The sequence below is a fragment of the Neomonachus schauinslandi genome, chromosome 2, assembly GCF_002201575.2.
Source record: "Neomonachus schauinslandi chromosome 2, ASM220157v2, whole genome shotgun sequence".
NCBI lineage: Eukaryota > Metazoa > Chordata > Mammalia > Carnivora > Phocidae > Neomonachus > Neomonachus schauinslandi.
This window is the reverse complement of record NC_058404.1, coordinates 141,474,324-141,497,569: the sequence shown is the minus strand read 5'-3', so window position 1 is coordinate 141,497,569 and position 23,246 is coordinate 141,474,324. Positions and strand designations below refer to the sequence as shown.

Sequence of the window (23,246 nt, the reverse complement as noted above, 5' to 3'; positions counted from 1 at the left end):
GGGGGGGAGGGGAATCCAGCATGAATTTCTAACTTTTTGCCTAAATTACCTTGGCTTCTTACTTCACTTTCCAAGAGATGTACTGACCTAAAAGCAGACACACACTGCACAGATAAAGAGTAAAAAACCAAGACAAAGGTATGCAGTTGCAAAATGGCCATTTATTGCCTACAGGGGAAGGAAAGGGAGGGAGAGAAGAGGAAGTACACAGGTGCAAGGAAACAAGCATATATTTAGCCCTATACATCATGTGTGAGCAGTACCCAATCTCCAAAATGGAAAAAAGTATTTTGTCATCTGACATAGTAGTTAAGGTTCTTAAGCACCTCCCTTCTGAGCTGCCACAAGATTTAAAAGGCAGGACTGCTTTGTTTAGTCAATGTTCACATTAATGAAAAAATACTACCACCCAACTGTGTCCTTTTGCACGCACATTTTGTACAGTGTCTATTGTGAAAAACATCTCAGCTGAGCAGTTTGGTCAAGTTTCAGACCTCATCAACTGTTTAACTGTAATAAATAGAAAAATAAAGCAGCTGGTGATTTTGTCAGAGAGAATGTGTTCAGTTAAGAGCAGAACCACCTTCTCCAAGGATGACAGAGAGTTAAATGATTAAAACACCACAGAACCAGTCTATTAAACATTAAACACTAGTAAGCTACAATTACATGGCACTTCATTACGTCTTCTAATTAAAAAGAAAATGAATGAAAAAAGAAACAAGAAAAAAGAAAGAAAAAGAAAAGAAAATCTTAGATTTTAAACTGATCACTGGAACACAGTAACAAATTGATTTAGTGCTTGGCTTTTTCTTAGGACAAACACAAAGTAAATATACAACCCAAAACAGGAGAATTTGTTCTGGAATAGTATCAATAGAAACTCCCAAGTATTCAGGGGGAAAATTACCAAAGTATCTTGCTCAGTTTTAAACTGAAGTTCTTTGCTTTCCAACCATTAAATTAGTTACAAAAACACTTTATAGGCCACAGAATAACTCAAATTTATGCAAAACAATGAACTATTAATTTAATGCCAAATAATGAAAATAAATGAACCCTTCCCTATTCAAATGGTAAATTGAGTTGAAGAGTAGATCATGTCATGGACATTCAGTTGGCACTTGTTTTATGGTTGAAAGAAATCACAATAGAACCATAGTGAATATGACCAACACCCTGGCCTTTTCGAAAGAGAAGGTACAGACACACTCTTTCTCTTAATAAAAAAACAAAAAACTCCCTCCATACCACCCCATCCAGAGGTTAAAAAAAAAAAAAAAAAAAAAGCCAAAGTTTGAAATGTTCATCCGCCTCAAAATATTCCAAGTACTCCAATGAACACTATTTCTCAACTTCTCCTAGATGAAAGAAAAGCTTGCATTTGGACAACTGTACGAATGCCCATAGTGCACTTCTCAGTGCTGCTGGTGTTTAAGAAATTTGCCACTCACAACACTGAACAATTCCAGATCCAGTGTGCAGTAATACAGCCATCCAAACTCCTCCCCCCCCCCAAAAAAAGTTGGCAGAGCACCGCTCAGGAATTTCACAGGTAAGGGAATATATTTTTAGTAAGTTAAGCACAGAGAAAGAACAGTACAGCTTCTGAATACATACAGACCCAGACTACTGCATCACTTATTGTATCAAGACTGAAACAAGCAGCAGGAAACTAAGCCTGTTAAGAAGCAAAGCCATTGTTTGACACATCAATGCTGAGCCAATTGTGTGAGTTAAGACAAACAAATGTGGTACATATAACCATTGATAGCGTCAAAGAAAATACACTTATATGTCACGTAACTAGAAATTAACACAAAACTGAAACAAGCAAGAAAGGACCACTTCTGAGAGGGTTATCATGATTCTTATGCTTTTAGATTTAAAAGTGACAGATATATAGTAGGAAAATTATCTAAATCTGTGGAGATTGTTGTAACAAAAAGTACTACTAATAGGTGCCAAACTATGCCTTCTCAAAGTCTTTGAAAGCTGCATGTACCAAGCTACTATGCCAAAAAGAGTCATATCACTTGGCATTTACATACCCTTTTCAAAATGTGATTTATTATGGTTTCTGATAACACAATTTCTAATTTCGGGACAATGCTACTGAGTTTATACTAAGTGCCATAAAAAATGAACATTTAATAGGCAGAAATGTCCTTATTTCATATGCTTTGAAAGTAAAATCTATTTTACTTAAAAACATTCCATTACTTCAATGTCATAATGTATGTTGAATAAAGCCCCAACATGCTTGTTTTCCTTTGGTTCCAAGAATAACCCAAACAAACTTATGCCAAAAGAAATTACTAAGTAGGTTAACAAAGCTTGTTTTTCCTAGTATCTCCCTACTTCTTGCCGTAGGACTTGAGTAATTCAACAGAGAAACTTACATAAAGAAGGTATTTGGTTAAAATAAGAAAACATGCATGCTTCTCCCTTACCACCTTCCTGAAAAGAACTATTTTTTGTTTTCTTTTTGTGGATCTTATTCAGAACACCCTAAAGTATATGTATAAGAGCTTTCTTTTTTCTTCTCACCCTTAAGCTTTAGGATGACACTTCTACAACACAGATTTCCAAATCATTCTGTAAAATGAAAGATGCTCTTGGCATCCTGTTCTTAAACAGATTATAACTTTGGTAAATAAGCCAGGTTAAAGATGTACTAATTTATTTAAGTTTCAATTTGAATTTGGTGATCATGATGCCTTAAAAAAATTAAAATCACTCAAAGCAACCGTAAGTATACAAATTCTCATCTGTCTACAAATTGAAAACTTTAGCTGAAGTTCCTGGCTTAGAAAAATATTCTACTTTTCCCAGCTAATTTGTCTACCTGTAATTCTCAGAGTTCTACAAACATGATGTAATTCAGAAGGAAAAGGTTAAACGAATCTACACATTAGAAAGTTGATTTTTTTTTTTAAAGGGGAGGGCAGGTCGGAGAGTACCTTATAAACGTGAGAATTCACATTTCTGTCAAAATATAAGTATATATGAGTGCTACTTTGAAAACGTGCCATGAAGTCATTGCTTGCTATATAACCATTATTCTATGGCCTGCCAAATGTATCAGAAACTGATTATGTTTTCTGTGACCAAAGCTACTGCTCAGTCAGTGCATTTTACAAAGCTATTAAAATCTCTCAGAATATAAGACTTAAAAACAAATAAGTACTGGGACACAATCAATTTGCTAGAAAACCTAGCTCTGTATTAGGAATGAAAACCATATGCCTCTCGTTCCATCAAAGAACATTATTTAACCTATTTTGTCTTGTGCTTTCTCTACTTCTTGCTATTTGATTTGGAAGTATAGATGGCATTTGTGATTTTTAGAAACTCTTGGAAATGCAAATACAAACTTAATTTTTCACCCACTTAACAACAGATACTTAGGAGATACAATTTTAAAATGGAACACAGTTATGTTTGCCCATGTCCCAGTTTTAATGTGCCACATCCTCAATTCTAATACAACCCACCATAGAATCAAGTGATACGAGCCTTAGGTATCTTTCAGCTTTCTCCCTTCTCTGTGATTCAATACATAACTGTAACACACCAAATAATATAGGGACAAATAAGAAATGAAGCTTTATATTTCTGCAAACTACAACACTAAAACACAGTGGCTTCTTTAATACATTCACACCGGATGCTTATTAGTAAAATTAAATATCTGCCTATGAATATCAGAAAAGTAATTTGAAAAGAAAGAGCTTGGAACAAGGCAAATGGGGGGGGGGGGAAGGGAAGCTGGTCTCAAAACCCATTGTGCCATTACCTGACTTTTACATGTGATATTCAAACGAACGTTCACACGCCTTACATCAAAGAAATGAAACAAAAATATTCAGCTACGTTGTACAAAATTTTTTTTACATAAAACATCATAAATCTTGAACAGATTTACTATTATCTGAATTCTAAAAAGTTGCCTATAGAATGGTGCTGGGATTCTGTTCTCTGCTTGCTTTTAGGCAGTGCTGTTGCTTAAAAGTTGACACCAGGCACAATATTTTAAAACAAAGTCAACAAGCAAGGAGCAGTAAGTGGATTTGAGCCTTTCCCAGATGTCAGTCCTGAGGATGCTGCAATATTCCCCATCAAAATGTGTAAAGCTATGAGGCGGATACTGATGCCTGAGAAAGTGGGTGACTTGACATGCACTTGTATGACTGTTGTAATAGCAAACAGTGCAGTTTTCCCTTCCTCAAACAACACTGTTTTAATAAATTTAAAGAACACTCCAGTTCTTAGACAAGTACCAGAAATCATATTTAACAGTTAAAAAAAAAAAACACATTATCACAACCTAAAAATGCCCAAATTTTCTCTTAACTTCAGATAAAATATGCAGCAGCCCCATGGCATAAAGCTTATTAAACTTATTCTGAGAACTAGAAAGTATATAAGCATAAATATTTACTTTCATTGACTATATACCATATGTCATTCACCTCTTCCTTTTGGCTTCTCACTGCCAAAGTTCCAAATGGCATGCGTTTTAACAAGACAATACTGAGGAGAGCAGCATTTCTGATCATCTGAATTGGCAGCTCAAAACAGATACCACTCCTTTTACAAAGGGAACAAAGGGTGAAAGGTGTGTGAAATTTGGGCAGTGGGCTAAAGGGAAACCGTGCACATGAAATTTGGGTTACCATGCCCCAAGTGTGTGTGCCACCCAAAACATAACACAATTACCTACTTCAACAGAGCTACTACCAACATTTACTAAAACCACATTAAAAATACACAGGATAATGAATGGTTTGAAAGAGTGCATTTGGAAGCAGAGAGAACCCAATTACACACCTTCCTGCAACAGAGTGCCTCGATCATACACAAAATAAACTTAAGCTGTTTACAATGTTTCCCAATTTTTTTTTATTTTTTTCCCTCTACATTTAACTATTAAAAAAGTTTTTTATTAATAAATGGGCTCCTCTGTGGTTCATATACAATCATAAGTGAACTTTAAATTCCATTTTATACAAACATCTCAAAAAATATTGGGAGTGAAGTATGGTAGGAAATATTGCTCACATTGCTAATTAACATGCGTATATGAAAGGAGGAAAATGTTTTGTTAGTGCATATACCTCCAGAGCAGAAAACCCACCCAAAACAAAAGATTTCAAATAAAACATACAGTAGCTGATTACAAAAAAAGGTAATGTCCACAAAATTAAGTTTTTCATGCTATTCTACTTTCCAGTACTATGGTTCAGGTAATCAATTTGCATGGCTAGATGTTGAATGTTTGAGGTATATAAGAAGGGATACCTGCACACTGAGGAAAATCTGTCACCTTAAACGTTGTTTATTTGTTTTTCTGGTACTTTACCATTTTTAAAAGAATATTTTATTTACATCAAACTTCACTCAACTACAATGACATTCCAATTATAATAGATGACAAACAACGCCTCTATCACTAGGCACTTTTAAAAGGGAGTTTAACTGGCTTTACAGAACCCTTCTGATGCAATCCCATTATGACATTACATCATCCCACCACCCTCGTCCCACTAAAATTATCCTTCTGGGGAAATATTATCTTATATAGCCTGATTAATTTACTATGGAAGAAATTAGTATAAAATGACCAAAGGAAATGCATCATTTAAGACTAATAAAACAGCCTAAGATGTCAGGTTTGAAAGAGGAGGCAAATTGTATATATTTAAAACTAATTAAATAATTTAAATTTGACCTGTACTTTATATATTAGTGAGACACAAATATAGGCTATTTTCTTTTAAAATTTCATTCACATAATGGAAAATTTCTTGTTTATTAAAAATATCACATTTTGAGACTAGAAACAGTAAAGTGCATGAAAAGTTTAAAATATAAATTTCAGAAAACTCTTATAGCAGCAAAAAAGCAGAATAAAGAAAAACTTAAAAACACAGACACAACCTTTTCCTGTTAACTGTGCCATAATTAACATCAAGTAGCCAACCAATTTTTCCCCCAGAAAACGGTATTACGTTAACTGCCTCGAGTCACACATTTTCAACTGGCCCCTCCTGGGCAAAAAAAAGGATTCCAACATTTCTAAAGAGCATCAACAGTTGGGAATAAACCAGTAGCTTCTTAATTCAACCCTGACAGACAATGGAAACAAAGATTAAAAGCATATAATGGCCATTTGGCAACTAGAGTCAGGAAAAATGATCCGAGGTTTTCAGCTACTCCCTGTTCTCTCCCCCCGCAAATCCTTTCCATCGTTACCTCAAAAAGCCAAAACCAATAGCCACTTGTCCTATTTCGGGAAACAAATGAGATATTTGTATCACTTTTCCCTTTTAAAACTTTGATCAGGGCCTTTTCATTCAGTAGTTGTTTGTTTGTTTTTAAAACATTTGACTATAACAGCAAAAATTATTTTACAGATCATATAATACCTGTTTCTCTAGCACAACCAGGCAGAAAAAGGTGGATGAGAATAATGAAAAATACTGGACACTAATTTTGTGGGCATCCTAAATATAACAAATTCTATTTTCAAGATCTGTGGCAGTAGAAATTACCCACTGTTTCCCAATAAATAAACTGGAGAGAAAGGCTTAAAATTAATACTTCTAATGAGGTTATAACTAATAGAGGAACTAAATACAGAGTGATTCCTAAAAAAAAAAAAAAAACAGTAACTAGCACTTGCCCAACAAACTGTCACGTGCTGTTGAATGTTTGATTTCGAAAGCATATTGTGCAACCATCTTTAATTTCTCTATTTTTCATATTGTGGTTAAAGGCTATATCATAGTTTATGTACAGATCTAGCAAATTTAAGTGCTTTGTTAATGTGCAAAAGACTTGGGGAGCCAAAAATCAGTTTGTTATCATGGAAAACAGAAATCCAAGAAATTTTTCCTGTAAGGCATGCCACCATTCAGTTTAAAATGTCGTCTTTATAGTTTTTAAAAATTGTCTTTTACAAAAATGGTTGGCTCATTTGAAACCATTCAAAATAAAATATTTGTTTTGGAAAAACACACTCTTGTTGGGCCTTGAATTGGTGATTTATTATTTATGAATGTTGACTCCTAATATAATATGAAGAAGGTCCAATTTAAAAACATGTTAAATTAAAAATTTGGAAAGAGTAATACTTTGGTTCCAGCCCTAGTGCCAAATGATACCAATATGCACAAAAATGTACAAAATCTTAGAGCAAACACATAATGAAAGGAACCTGAAGAAGCAGCTTAAGGATGGCCATACTTCACTCCTACATACTTTGATTTACAACTGTACAGGTCCATAGCAACAGATCCCCCCGTCTTTGCGGGGCAGTACTCCACTACCTCCGATTAGGCAAGTGAACACCATTGACAAGAGGCAGAAGTGGAGGGTGGAGTTCAAGTTGTGTTAACAGTGAGAAGTGGTCTGAAGGGATGTGAGGGTGTGGACACCCAGTGATGTTGTTCTCAACCAGCCATTGAGGATCTAAAGGCCCCAGGACACCAAGCACGTTCATATGAGTCTTGGAATAGAAAATGTAGTCAATCACGCCCTGGAAAGAGATTGGGGGTTGGGGAAAAAGAAAAATATATGCTTAGAAAGAAAGAAAAACTCAAGATATATAAAGAACAACCAATTATTTGTAAAAGCTAAATACCTGAGTAACCTGTAATTTTGGTACCTGTTGTCTTGACAACAGGTCAAACAGGACTCAAGTCTTCAGTGGGTATTACATGAAATAAAGATGGCTCAATAGGGAAATACAGGACCCTACTGGAGTCATAAAGCCCTGCATTTGTGCCTAAGTGGTAAGCAAACTGAGAAGCTAAACACACCAAATTATGTCTAAGCATCTTTTAAAAATGGCTTGCCTAGGTTAGTGAAATCTAATACATCAGTATAAACATTTTGGGAACTACACTATATCAGTTACAACAAGCTGTTTTTATATAAATGCATAACGAAAAGGTATGACTCAAATTAACTTTTTAATGTTAACTGGCATTATTTTCAATTATTTGCACATCAAGATAACCAAACACATCTGAATGAAGCCATGGTAAAGCACGTTTTCAGATTTGCCAATTCTAGTTCAGCTTTCGCACATATGCTACATACATACAAAATACTACATACAGTTAATTTTTCTAATGTGTTCTTTTTCACAATGTGTTCTCATTTTCACAAATTCTGGTATATTGTAAATTCTGGATTGCTTAGCAAAAGACACACACACACACACACCCAACTCGTGATTTCAGCTCAGATCTTAACCTCAGGGTCTTGATCTCGGGGTCATGAGCTCAAGTCCTGCCTTAGGTGCAGCACTGGGCATGGAACCTACTTAAAAAGGGGAGGAGGGGAGAAAGTCACATTTCTTCCTATCCATGTCAAGAGAGCCTGAGCCCAAGTGTGGAGAAACATTTCCAGATCTGGAAGTATCTATTTAGAAATGCTACACATAATGAGTTCCAGTAATATTTTAAATGTTATCACAATGAAATGGGCTACTTAAAAAAAATTTTTTTAATGAAAAAAATTTATATTATGAAATTTGGAAATAATTACCTCAAGTTTGTTGGTTTTGACATGACCAAGACCAAAATAACAAGATTTTTTTAAATTTTATTTTATTATGTTAATCAGGAAGAAGGCCTCATTCAACATTTAGAAACCTTAACCTTGCCACAAATTAGGGTACCTACTTGAATCCAAGGACTTTCTGCCATTAATATTCCAAGTCCAAATAGTTAAAAAATGATATTAGTACACGGTATTATCCTTTCATTTTGGCTAATGCCCAGTTTTACAGTGACATTTTAGGAAAAGGGTTAACAAGGGTCAGGGTGGATTTATCTGCCTTTATGAGACCACCCTTTGCTTCAACTATAAAGTAAACAAAACACAAGTGAAATACTCTGTTACTTAGGTTGAATAAATCTCCTGTATCACTTTATTAGAGTGCCATTATGTACACGAGCTGCTAGACTTACAGAATCCTTTGCAAACACAGGCCCCAAGAAGACATTAAACATTCTAGAAAGATGTATTTAATTGGAGGCATCACTTGTTAACTATTTTCTTAGTGTGAAACATCCAGAGTAAAAGCTCTTATCAAAACCCTTACCAAGGACGTATCTATGAACTCACCCAAATATCTGTACATATGTATTTACATTTATATACTGTCATATCCACAAAGTAGGTTATTAGACTAATGATTCCTAACCTTGTTTTGGTTCAAACTTTTTAAACAGCTGTAATGTGGGAAAACAGTCTTTATATTAGGAAATTCTGTAATAAGTCTATAGAACTGTATTTGAAAAAAAAGTAAAAATAATGAAAATAGTTTATGAGCTGGCATTATGCTAAGTTTTGTCTTATAAAACAATGTTAAGAAAATTATATACTATAAATTTCATAATGTCAAAGAGAAAGATTTACTTCTTGACAAAACAGGAAAAGAGTCCTTCCTCTCTTCACTAACTGGCTCAGGCACACCCTTAGACTTGGGCGGGGGGTGGGCAGCTGCAGCGAAAATTCTGAATTAAGCTGTTAATTCAAGGTATCCTGGTGTTACGGTCTGAAGGTTTCTGTCCCCCCAAAGTTCACATGCTGAAATCCTAACTCCTAACATGATGGAAGTAGGAGGTGGGGCTTTGGGGAGGTAATGAGGTCATCAAGGTAGCATTCTCAAGAATGGGATTAGTGCTCTATAAAGAGACCCCCGAGAGCTCCCTCAGACTCTTTTCCATGTGACTGTCTGCAACCTGGAAGAGGGCCCTCATCTGAACCCAACCATGCTGGTACCCTGACATTACACTTCCAGCCTACAGAACTGTGAGCAATGAATTTCTGTTATTTATAAGCCACACAGTCTACAGCCCATATTCTGTTAGCTATCCTGAAGACACCTGGTCTACAAGTAATTCTCCTTACTGCTTACCCACCCTTTGGTATCTTCCAAATCAGTTCTAGATTAAGGGAATCTGGATTCTAAATATCACTCTTCTACATTTCTAAATTATTCAAGGACCAAGAAAGTAAACAAATGCTAAGCCAAGTGAATAAAATTTAACAACACTCTGCTGATGCAATGGCAGAACACTGTATTTAGATCTGTATGTAATGCTAATTACATGACATTTTTTTTTTTAAAGATTTTATTTATTTATTTGAGAGAGAGAGAATGAGAGAGAGCACATGAGAGGGCGGAGGGCCAGAGGGAGAAGCAGGCTCCCCGCCGAGCAGGGAGCCAGATGCGGGACTCGATCCAGGGACTCCAGGATCATGACCTGAGCCGAAGGCAGTTGCTTAACCAACTGAGCCACCCAGGCGCCCTACATGACATTTTTATATTTGATATTACCTATCCTTTTTTTACTGACTTCAGTAATGGGATGGCATAAAATGCTTTACATAAAACTGAAAACAGTCACTGTTATTTGGACTAAAAGCTTCATTCTCTGTTGTTACGTATGCCCACAGTTTATTCTCTGGTCATCCTGTCTTTCCATCCCCTCCCCTCCTCCTCCCCCCCAACCCATCTATCGGGCCAGCCAGTATATTTATCTTCCCATACACGCCTGTCTCTCATGGATTTACAGCTCTGTCCTTCTGTCTCATCCTATCCTACATACTCAAACAAAACACTCTCTGAGTCATGCCCTTCTGGTTCTTTACCTGTACTTCTTTGGACAATGTAAATGGTTCAGTAAGATTTTTGATTCAATATCAACAAAGGATTTTAAAAACAGTTCAGATGGTTAAAAAAGATGGCTCAGATTAATATCCCCAATTTCGTTTCTCCAATTTCCTTTGATGGACAAGGAAAAATAACATTTATCAAAGCCTAGATGAGGTAGAAATGATTTGGTCTTTTTAACCACACCCATACCAAAACAACAAAAACTTATTTTAGGGAACTTTAATTTAGATTTTCTGGGTTGTGCTGGCAGAGATGTATTACATACCACTACAGTCACAAGGATAGGAATTAACCTACAGTAAACTGTGCATCATGAAGTCTAAAGGTTTTCCTCTAAGGCTGCAAGAGAGCAGTGCTGTGCTACAGTCCGCTGGTACCTGCTTTCTCAAGTGCCTCATCTCCACTCTGAATTCAATGGTACTATGTTGGGAGCTTGAAATCTACCACAGTGGGAATACTTACACACAGAAATCAGCAAACACTGCAAGTTAGTGTTTCTTTTTTTCAGGAAGCTGGTTATTAAATATCTACCAGCACATTACTGAGTTTGAGTGATTTGAATAAAACTAGGGATAGTATATCTACTCTAACAGCAAAAATACTAAAATTAGATTCAATTTACGCAATTTTTTCCTCCACTTCATGATCACGAAAGTCGACTAATAACATCACACAAATTTCCCTTCTTCCTCCTATTTGTTCCTTAGAAAGGGGCTAACAAGCATTGAAAATATAAAAGGGTTACTGGAGATGTGAAGAGCCCGTTTTGAAAACTTCCTTTGGTATTTTTATTATATTCCCTCTAGGCTTCTTACATCATACCACTTTCTAACATCTGCATTTTTTCAAGATAGTGTAGACTTTAGTATAGATGCCTGAAATGCCAGAAAAGTCAGAGGTACAATGGAGGAGCTAATTGATCAGATAACTGGCAAAGGGAAAGTAATCCTACCTACAGAAAACCACTACATTCAATCTTTCTAAAGAACAATTTGTCTTGCACAGTGGGTCCTCTAAATTTTTTTATTTTGAAAAAAGTATCTTTTATTAAGCTGGAATGTTCCACTGCCTGGGAATATACTAATTTGACTACATGGATATATATTTATATATATATATATATATATATATATATATAAATATATATATAAAAAATAGACCCTAAGTACAACCATCTCCCAAAGAAACTTAGAAAATTTAAAGATAAATAAGACATCAATAGTACAAAAAAAATTCTGAGACAATATTATGTAAATTCATTCAAGGTGAACTTACCCATATACCCATATCAGGTTACTTATTATTTAGATCCTTAAAGTTAGGGATGATATGGACAAGTGCAGATTAACTATATTAATAAATATAAAGTGTTTTCAACAGTGCCTGGCACACAGTAAGCATTTTGGAAGTTTTTGCTATTTATCAGTATTACTTGAAATGTGAAAATTTTAGGATTTTAAAAAATTCTCAAATCAGTCAGTAATAACAAAAAGCAAAGCTAACAAATCTGACATTTAGAAGCATACTTAGTCAAGACATTTTGAGAATCTAAAAATGCTTGAAGATTATATAAGTAAGCATTATAAATAATATCTTTCTTGTCCTATGTTTATATTTGAAATAATTTCTGTATCAGCCCAGAGGCTGTCACTCACTTTGAAATCAAAGGTGTAATTGGTGTAAGGCATCAAGTTATTTTCATAAGCGCTCTTCAGTTGGAAGCCATGTGTGATTCTCCCTTCTGAGCTTCCATTCTTCCCGTTGCAGCTGAAGTTCATAAGACACTCATTGTACCTTAGTTCCTTGAAGTCTTTATGGTTGTCAGCTACTCCTCCATTGCTCAAATATTCCACGACACCTAGTAGAAGAAAGAAGGAAGAAACAGTACCATTTAGCATTTAAACCTTATATTAAGACTTTATGACCAAAATTTCATTGTCAGGTGGATATACCAGATTTGGAATGGTTTAATTAGGTTGAGCCATATGCAATTGTCTTTTTGTGGTTGTCACAGTTTTAAAAAAAAAAAAAAAATCAAACACCAACAATTTCATATGGTTAAATCAAACTGAAGGATATTTGCCTATTTAGGAACAAAGTACCAGGATCATCCAGAAATATCTTCAGTTTTCTTAATGATACTTCAAGCTAAAGATGATTCCCTGAGCCCAAGGTGGCATTCACCAAGAAGGTCTTAACCCTGAAAGCTTTTAGAATATTATCCTAAACCTCTATGTCTCATTAATATTTCACTATTCTATGCAGTCAATTAACAACTTTGGGAATATGTAAAATATAGCATACATAATAAAAAGTCATTTACAACAGAAATAGATTTTGCATCTTCAACACTTTGATGTCTAGGTTAGGTAGAAAATATTCTTTATTTTGAACTACAGTGAGGTTCTTTCAGTCTCATACTATAAGGGACATTACATGCTACTTGGTCAAAAATATTAGATACGTATAAAAAGCTAAAAAGAGTAGAAGCATTCAAAAAATACATTGCTTCCATTTAACAAGCAAACATGAAAAATATATCACAACCCTTCTGATGATGATCAGTGAACACTGTTCGCCATCTCTATCTGTGATCAGGAATGACAGCAACATATCATGAGTTAAGTCATGAGCACAGTTATCAGTACTGTGAACAGGCGAAAAGCAACTACCACTTATCTAGCATTTACTACATGCTAGGCACTGTCTCAAGTGCTTTATACACTTAACCTCACAAACAACTTTATGTGGTGGATGAAATTATTATCCCCTTATTTAAAATTAGGAACTTGGAGATTGCGCTTGTAAGTGGTAGAACCAGGATCCAACCCTGACAGTCTGGTTCCATAACCACCTCACCAGGCTGTGCTGTGCTGTCAAATGACAGCTCACCAGCTTAAAAAAAATCAAATGAAATGGGAGAAACTTGTACTTGAGAGCATTTCAACTCAAAAAAAGGACTAAGAAAGGAAGACATGGGTAAGGTGCCAACTGGGCTGGGGGCTGAAGACCAAGTATTTGTAAAAGGATGATTTCAGCATTTATTTATTAAGGAGAAAAAGTAAAGATATTTTCTAGATTTGTGACTTACAAGTTTCCAACTGCAAGTATTTGGGTTATTTCACATTTATTGTTGAGAGATTATTTTAAACAATTTAAAATAGCTTATTGAAAATATAAAAAATTTAGAATATGCTTCAGTAATAGCAAAACAGTAATACTTAAATGTTTTTACATTTGAACTTTAACATCTAAAATGCAGAATTAATTTTTACAGAGATCTAAAATATTCTAAGTCAGGACATAAAATAGTTTAGTGTAGTTTAAGAAGTAATGTCAAATCCAAGAAGAATACAGATCAGTCTTCTGCACCAAATTAACAGTATTCATTTATCATTTAATGAATTCACAGAAAAGTTGCCAACCTTATAAAACTACCCGTGCTATTTCCTGGCTGCCTCTTCTCCATTGCACTCTGTGCCTCAGGAGGCTGATTTTTACTTGCATCAATGGCAACCTCCCTCCCACTCTCCCTTCTAGTTGGATTTGGTCAATGGGCAGCATCGGCAGGAGAGGAGAGTGAGACTCCCATTTTGTTGATGCCAAATAGCATCAGTTAACTCCAAGCCTTCACTCCTACTACATAACCCTCTCCTTATAACTACTTTTTCCAAGTTCTGCTAACAGTTCCCACCATTTTCAAACCTTTAGGTATAGGTGTGGTAAAGGGTCCCTAATTCCCTTCGTAGTAGAGTACTGCATCACCCATTATTTTGTGTCCCTTAACCCTGTACACATTTTTGGAAATAGCTTCTTTACTAAACTCTCAATTACCCCATGTCCTATTATCCCTGAATTCATACTAATGCACTCCCTTAATTTAGCAGAGAAATTCTCCACTCAAAAGTTGGGAGCTAGCTAGCCCCTCAACTAGAAGTTATAGCAAAACTGAAAGCAATGAGGCAATGTTATAAATACCTGAATCTGGCAATGAGTTAAGATCTGCACATAGCACCAGCGGGATGGAATTAGGATCTGCAGTTGGGCTGCCAGGCCTACTAGAGGCTTTCTCCAGAATGTTTTTAACCTCTGAGACAAACATCATGGTCTGGATGAGTTTCACATCAGAATACTCTGGGTCCCAATGCATGTGGGCATTTGCCACTATAAGCAGCTGTTTGTCTGCAGCATGAATAGGCTTCATACCTAAATTTAAACATTATAAAAAAGAGGATAAGATTATGCTTTACGGATCAAAAAAGCAATTATCTTAAGGTTTTCTCCCAAAAACCGATAGCCCCTTCTTTTTTTTCCATTAATTTGTATCTTCCCTTTTATCTCATAATATAGTTTTTAGACACTAAAGTGCTAAGATTCTGATAATCCCAACATGGGAATTACTCCTCTAGATCAGGGTAGACAAACTTTTAGCCACAGGCTAAATCTGACCCACCACCTGTTTCTGTACAGCCTGTATGAGCTAAGCCTCGTTTTACATTTTTAAAGGAGTCTACAAAAATTTCTTTGAAAAGACTGTGACAGAGACTGAATGTGGCCCACAGAGACTAAAATATTAACTATCTGGCCCTTTACAGAAAAAGTCTGTCAACTTCTGCTCTATATGCCCAAGTTAAGAATTATATCATGATATAATTAACAGTTGATTATAGTACCTTGATTTGCTGAGTTCTTAGTGTCAACAAGCACTTTAAATATCTCTGTCATGTAAAGATCACAATTACTTAGTGAGGCAGGTTTTCAGTTATTTGAATGACCTAAACTTTAATTTAAATTCTTCCCACTGCCCAGTACTCATTCACCTTGCATTTCCTGAGCACATCAGTGATGGATCAATAAAAGGCAGTAACACTATATTAACTTACACAAATTAAGTAAGGAAGGAAATTTCCTACCAAAACAAATTCATACCAAACACCCAAATAAAGTTATTTTAAAAAGAAGACACAGGTAATAGTGTGCTCTCAAAATCTGGACACGTGGGTTTTAGACCTGGCTTTTTTACTGTTTATTTTGGTGTTGGGACAGTCACTTAACTTTTTTGGTACTCAAGTTCATTTGGCAAGTGAGATATTCAACTAGAAAATGTAAGGTTCTTTCCTCTCCCCAAAATTCTGTTTTATAAATTTTGTCAAAATAAGTATTAACATAGTATTAACTTTCAAAATGGAAAATAAGGTAGTTAAAAATTGTGAAAATTAAATTTGGTTAACAGGTACAGACAGAGAAAGACATCCATAAAATATTTAAAACATAAGGCTCAATGTGCATGGTATGAGGCCTTTTAAATAAAACTATATACATACAGTCTCTGTTAGTAATGAGTAAAGAAATTAGCAAGAGCTACTTCTAGAGAGTATGAATAAGGAAACTTTTCTTGATTTCTACTAAAATTTCTATAGAACTACCCTATGATCCAGCAATTGCACTATGAGGTATTTACTCAAAGGATACAAAAATACTGTTTCTAAGGGATACATGCACCCCAATGTTTATAGCAGCATTATCTACAATAGTCAAATTATAGGAAGAGCCCAAATGTCCACCTATTGATGAATGGATGAAGAAGATGTGGTTTGTGTGTACACACACACACACACACACACACACAGGAATATAATTCAGCCATCAAAAAGAATGAAATCTTGCCATTTGCAATGACGTGGATGAAGTTTAAGAGTATAATGCCACGTGAAATAAGAGAAAAACAAATACTATATGATTTCACTCATATGTGGAATTTAAGAAAAAAAAAATGGATGAACATGGCGGGGTGGGGGAAAGAGAGGCAAACCAGAAAACAGGCTCTAAAATAGGGGGAACAGGGGGGGGGGTGGGGGGGGGGGGGGGGGTGGGGGGGGGGAGATGGGCTAAATTGGTGATGGGGATTACGAAGGGCACTTGTGATGAGCACTTGAAAGTTGTATGTAAGTTATGAATCACTAAATTCTATACCTGAAACTAACATTACACTGTATGTTAACTGGAATTTAAATAAAATCTTAAAACTACAAAAAAAAAAACCTCTATAGAAATGTCTTAAATTTTTCTATTGAAAATATAAACTCTGCAGACAAGACCTAATTTTTTAAGTCTACTATTTTGATAAAGTTTCCTTCCACCTTACTAAGATATAATTATCTTCAATGTTGAATATAAAAACAAGTAACTGAAGTGTCTGCTATATGTGACAGGAGTAGTCATTTTTAAAAAATTCTACTGAGGGACGCCTGGGTGGCTCAGTCGGTTAAGCATCTGCCTTCGGCTCAGGTCATGATCCTGGGGTCCCGGGATCGAGTCCTGCTTTGGGCTCCTTGCTCAGCGGGGGGCCTGTTTCCCTCTCCCTCTGCCTGCCGCTCCCCCCGCTTGTGCTCTTTCTGACAAATAAAATCTTAAAAAAATAAATAAAAAATTCTATTGAGGCATAACTGACATAACATTTTATTGCTTTCAGATGTACAACATAATGATTCAGTATTTATATACATTGCAAAATGGTCACCACAGTAAGTCTAGTTACCATCTGTCACCATATAAAGTTAACTCTTGGGATTTACTCTCTCAGCAACTTTCAAGTACACTTTACAATATGAATGACTACTGCCCTCATGCTGTACATTATATCCCATGACTTATTTATAAGTGGAAGTTGTACCTCTTGACCCACTTCATTCTTTTTGCTCACTCCCCAATCCCTCTCCCCTCTGGCAATTCTATAATCTCTGTATCTATGATTTTGGTTTTGTTGTCTCTGCTCATTTGTTTGTTAGATTCCACATATAAGTAAGGTTATACAATATTTCTCTTTCTCTGACTTATTCCATCTAGCATAACGCCCTCAAGGTCCATCCATGTCACAGCAAATAGCAGATACTCTTTTTTATAGCCGAATAGTATTTCATTGTGTATATATACTACCTTTTCTTTATCCATTCATCTGTTGATGGACACTTAGGCTGCTTCCATGTGGTGGCTACTGTAAATAATGATGCAATAAACATGGGGGTGTATATCTCTTTTCAAGTTAGTATTTTCATTTTCTTTGGATAAATACCCAGAAGTGGAATGGCTAGATCATATGGTATTTCTGTTTTTAATTTTTTGTGGAACCTCCATACTGTTTTCCATAGTGGTTGCACCAGTTTGCATTCCCACCAACAGTGTGCAAGGGTTCTCTTTTCTCCACAGCCTCACCAAGACTTGTTATTTCTTATCCTTTTGATAACAGCCATATTAACAAGTATGAGGTGGTATCTCATTGTGGTTCTGATTTCATTTCCATTTCCCAATGATTAGTGATGTTGAGCATCTTTTCATGTGCCTTCTGGCCATCTCTGTCTTCTCTGGAAAAATGTCTATTCAGACACTCTGCCCGTATTTTAATCTGATTGTTCATTTTTCTTGCTATTGAGCTTTATGAGTTGTTCATATATTTTGGATATTAACCCCTTATTGGATGTATGATTTATAAATATAGAAAGTCATTTTTAAAGCAATTGGACAAGATAAAATCTTACAGACAAAATTCTCTATGCTCCACTCTTTTCCTAGAAATTTTACAGTGTCACTTCTGGCTGTAAGGGCCATCAGCACCTTCTATAATATTAAATTCCTCTTGTAGGAATAAAAGATGTATTTCAAAATGTGAAAGTATCTGCTGTATAATTTCTAATTCCTTTTCTGAAAATTAAAAGAAGAAAAAAACTCCAAAAGAAATTCAATTTTCATGTTACCAGAAAAAGAGGTACCTAACTTTTGAAAAGAGTAAGACTGGAAAGGACATAAAAGTAGGTAAAAATGGAAAGATCAAAAAAGAAGAAGAAATTTAAAATATGATATCAAAGATTATCTGATGATGGATAAAATTAATAACAGAAAGAAAAGGAGAGGATTCACAGATAGGCATGGTCTGAATAATTCAAATCAATACTCAAGGCAAACATCTTTTCTTCTACAGTAAGAACAGAAAAAAAGTTTAAAAATAAAGCCCTAATGTAGTCTTAACATCTTCTCCTTGCTCTTGCCTAAAATATACTAGTTAAGTAAACAATGAAATGCTCAAAGGCAGGCAGGAGAAAGGGGGGAAAAAAGGTCTGGATATGCAAAGTACATAATGAGTTTGACTTTGAAGGAAGCTATAAATAATCTAAAATGCAAAAGCTAAGTACCAGGTAGATAAAAGATCCCGTTCTTACCTGACAATGACTGAGATATAACAAAAAAATTAGAGAAACTTGCCAAGTACTTAACCTTAAAGACAAAAGATTTCACACTCAGGAAGCTAAAAATATGGCTAGAAAGAGAACCAACTCATCATAACTTCCAAATTCGGCCTAACTAAAGCATTTCCTACTTCAAATAACCTTTTTGAAATAATGGCATATCAAAGGCTTTCCTTTTTCACAGATTACCTGGTAAGTAATATCCCTAGATATATATATGATGGTTTACATAATTAGTGCTATTTTCCTGCCCATCTCCCCTAACTTTCCTCAAAGACAAAAAAAAAATTGTGCAATAAATAAGGCAAGAGTCTGTATACTTGAGATGAGAAAGCATGAGATGGTGTTTATTTTTAGTAAGAATATTTTAAATTGCACTCACCTGTTCCAAATAGTTCTTTGTGGACCTCTAATACCACAGCGACACCAATATTATCTTTTGTCATCACTCTGTTCAACATAGCTTCGGATCCATCTGAATTAGCCATTGCCACTTGGTTGAATTCCACTGTATGCTTTTGCACCAATGTAAATCTAAAAGGTACAATGCATTATTAGTATGGTATTAGGTACTTGGACTATCATGCTAAAAGACATTAAATGAGGGAGCACAAGACAGAGACACTATTCACTGTCTCCCCAGTCATTTTCCATCTACAAGGGGACATGCGATCAGTTCTGGCCAGTGAGACATAAGAAGTGTGATTAAGGGGCGCCTGGGTGGCTCAGTCGTTAAGCTTCTGCCTTCGGCTCAGGTCATGATCCCAGGGTCCTGGGATTGAGCCCCACATCGGGCTCCCTGCCCTGCAGGGAGCCTGCTTCTCCCTCTCTCACTCCTTCCGCTTGTGTTCCCTCTCTTGCTGTGTCTCTGTCAAATAAATAAATAAAATCTTAAAAAAAAAAAAAAAAAAAAAAAAGAGTTTTAAAAACTTTCTTAGAGAGTGCCTGGGTGGCTCAGATGGTTAAGCATCTGCCTTCGGCTCAGGCCATGATCCCAGGGTCCTGGAATTGAGTCCTGCATCGGGCTCCCTGCTCAGTGGGGAGCCTGCTTCTCCCTCTGCCTCTCTCTCTTTCTGTCTCTTATGAATAAATAAGTAAAATCTTTAAAAACTTTCTTAGAAGTGCGGCCTAGCAAAGACTGCATATATATATCCCTTTGCCCTTTTATGGCTTTATTCCAGTGGTAAGAAGCAGGAGGGCAAACACCAACCCCCTATGGACTGGGAAGCAGCTGAACCAGTTCTGGACTGCCATATCTGGACTTGTGTGAGAACACTGTCCTCCTCCCATTTCTTTAAGTTACTGTTAGAACTTTTTGGTATTTAAAGGTGAACACAACCGAGAACTCAGTCAGCAGACTGACAACAGAATAAAATCTACCTACCCTGTTTGCAGTTTTATTCTTACCGCTCAAGAGATGTGTCACGCCCTTAACTAAGGAGAAGGCAATTTTTCCACCTGGCCTTTACTAAAAAGCAGTGTTACATGTATGTAAGGCTTCAGGGGAACAACTTCTGTAAGGTGAAAAATGGCTCTCCATGTGACTACAGTTTCTGCATGGATAGTATTTTCTTTACTTCCAAATTAAGTATTGTAGATTTATAGGACTTAATAGAATTGAGCCTAGCACTGACAAAGTCATACTGGTAACATACATATGACAAAGTCATACTGTTTTGGGTCAAGCCATTTAACCTCTTTCAGCCTAGTTTTATTGATTTGTAAAATATTTATAAATGGCCAAAACTAACTAAATATACTACTTTTCACTAAGTATTACGTGGAGAGAAGACACCTTTGTTCTTTTAACAGGCTTCCATCCCATCTTCCTCCTAGCTTTGAAACAGAAGCATGCACTCATATCTTTATAAATATGGACTAAAATCTTACTATGCTGCAGGACACTGCTAGATGAAAGCGTACTCCTCTCCCTGCCCCAATTCTGAAGTTCTCTTGCACTGAGAAGTATAAAAGGTCAGGTCAAATGCTTATTTCTAACCCAAGGTGATAAAAAGGAGCATAGTTTTCACCCTCTACTTTAAGGCGGTGACATTTAAACTGAAACATAAAGGATGAGGAGTTACCAAGGTGAAGAATGGGATTAAGAGCATTCCAGATAAAGGAAGAAGATCCTGAGGCAGCAAAGACCTCTGCACATTTATGGGACAGAAAAGAATGGAAGGGTATGAAATGTTGTTAGAGACGAAAGGGAACAATGGAAGGTTCTAAGTAAGAACACACTACTTTATATGTTTTAAGATCACTCCAGCTGCTTGGTGGAGAATGGATAACAGGAGCTAAAGTGGGAACTGTGAGACCAAACAAAGTTTTTGAGGTTGTATGAATGACAGATGATGGCGGCTTGGGCTAAGGCAAGAGAAATAAAGAGAAGAAGGAAGATTCAAAATATGTTCTATAGGTAGACTTGACCATCCTCCATACCAGACTTTTCCAAACATCTAAGCAGTAGACATCTTTTTCAAACAATTTCTGGTAAGATTCCCCTACATAGAACAAATTTAAGTAGTATTAAGTCACTGGAAACAATGAATCTGTTTTCATGAATATAAAAATTTTAAATCAGAGGGTATAGATGATTATAATCTTATATCCATCTCTGTATCCAGTTTATTTCTGTATTTTTGGTTTTGGTTATAGAGTATTAATAAAAATCCTGATTCACAGAGACACAGAGATTCAATTGATAAATAACTGACCTTGAACTCAGAAAACCTAAGCAAGCAGGCAAAAACTTGATTCAGAGGTCTGCACAAAAACAAGTCAACTAAGCAGCACCTCCAAAACATGTTATTAATTTCTGAAGTGTTAAAATTTGGTATTTGAAACATTTGAGTGAACATGTTATTTTAAAATTACAGTTTATTTGTATTTACTTTTTTATTAAAATACCTTCTAAATATTTACAGAACTCTTAAGGCTTATTTACAGGAACGTTGTAGGAAAGTATAAAAATCCTGCTTAATAAATAATATTTTTAGTATTGGTATATTTTACTTCTACCAAAGTCAGGCCGTTGTGAGAGAGAGGGGCATCTAATAATTAGAAATGTCTTCCTTAATGACAATTTGTTTCCCTGTACCTTTCTTCCATAAATAAAACCTAGTATCTCTTCTACTTGACACTGTTATTTTAATTTTATTTTATTATGTTATGTTAGCCACCATACAATACATCATTAGTTTTTGATGTAGTGTTCCATGATTCATTGTTTTTGTATAACACCCAGTGCTCCATGCAGTACGTGCCCTCCATAATACCCTTTAAGTATCTCCCCATCACATCTTTCCTAAGAAAAGAAATGGCCAATTCTTTATATGATATATGGTGTGAGACGTTTGTTCATTTGAACAACTCAAGTTTACCCAAAGGTACAGTACCTAGAACTGGGCATAAAAGAACTAGTGCCTTCTTCATTTTAGACTGTATTTTTATTAATAAAGACTGAAATTGTACTTTGGGGAAAGCCATATTAATTATAAGCCAAGTAAGAACCAAGATGTAACTAAAATTTCCTGGACTTCTTCACTCTTAAACCAGTCCTGCATTTCATAGATGCTTAAAAACAAACAAGTAGGGGCGCCTGGGTGGCTCAGTTGTTAAGCGTCTGCCTTCGGCTCAGGTCATGATCCCAGGGTCCTGGGATCGAGCCCCGCATCGGGCTCCCTGCTCGGCGGGGAGCCTGCTTCTCCCTCTCCCACTCCCCCTCCCCCTGCTTGTGTTCCCTCTCTCGCTGTCTCTGTCAAATAAGTAAATAAAATCTTAAAAAAAAAAAAAAAGTAGAAAAAATGACCGTACAATAAACATACTGTACAGATTTGGGAATAAGGAAAAATATAAAGAAAATTTAAAGTTACCTGCAACGAAATATCCCCACTAAGTCAATGTATTTCCCCCAGACTTTTCCCCATGCATTTGCATACAAATATTTCTATACAATTATAATACTCTATAATTTTATATTTTGGTTTATTAATAAACATTCTATAAGGAATGAGCACTTATAAAATTATTATTCAAAATCAATATATATGATTGTACTATAGTCCACTCTAGAGAGTCACCATAATTTATTTAATATTTTGTGGTAGACATTTAAATTAGTTCTGATTTGAGCTATTATAGCTAATGCCATTATAAACACTTCTACATATATTTTTCTGTACTATCAAATGATTTTATCCCTCCCTCTTTCACTTCCTTTAATAATCTAAGTGCAGCACACTTTATTTCTGTTGAGTATCATTTCATGAGTTTTTTTTTTTTTTTTTTTTTTAAAGATTTTATTT

The 23,246-nt window shown here is 35.6% G+C and overlaps 1 protein-coding gene across 3 annotated transcripts in view; it reads right to left on the bottom strand.

Annotated features, from left to right (window-relative positions):
- Positions 1-133: 133 nt before the first annotated feature.
- CNOT6L (CCR4-NOT transcription complex subunit 6 like) overlaps positions 134-23,246 on the bottom strand; it is a 114,269-nt gene continuing 91,156 nt past the window's right edge. The window contains exons 9-12 of one of the 3 annotated variants that reach the window (XM_044912925.1): positions 19,322-19,473; positions 14,678-14,905; positions 12,355-12,557; positions 134-7,543 (exon numbers count right to left, since the gene is read on the bottom strand). In XM_044912925.1, the coding sequence (XP_044768860.1) occupies positions 7,331-7,543; positions 12,355-12,557; positions 14,678-14,905; positions 19,322-19,473 (796 nt within the window). In that variant the 3' untranslated portion in view covers positions 134-7,330. The remainder of the gene's footprint in view (positions 7,544-12,354; positions 12,558-14,677; positions 14,906-19,321; positions 19,474-23,246) is intronic. The other 2 variants (XM_044912924.1, XM_044912926.1) reach the window with 2 other exon arrangements.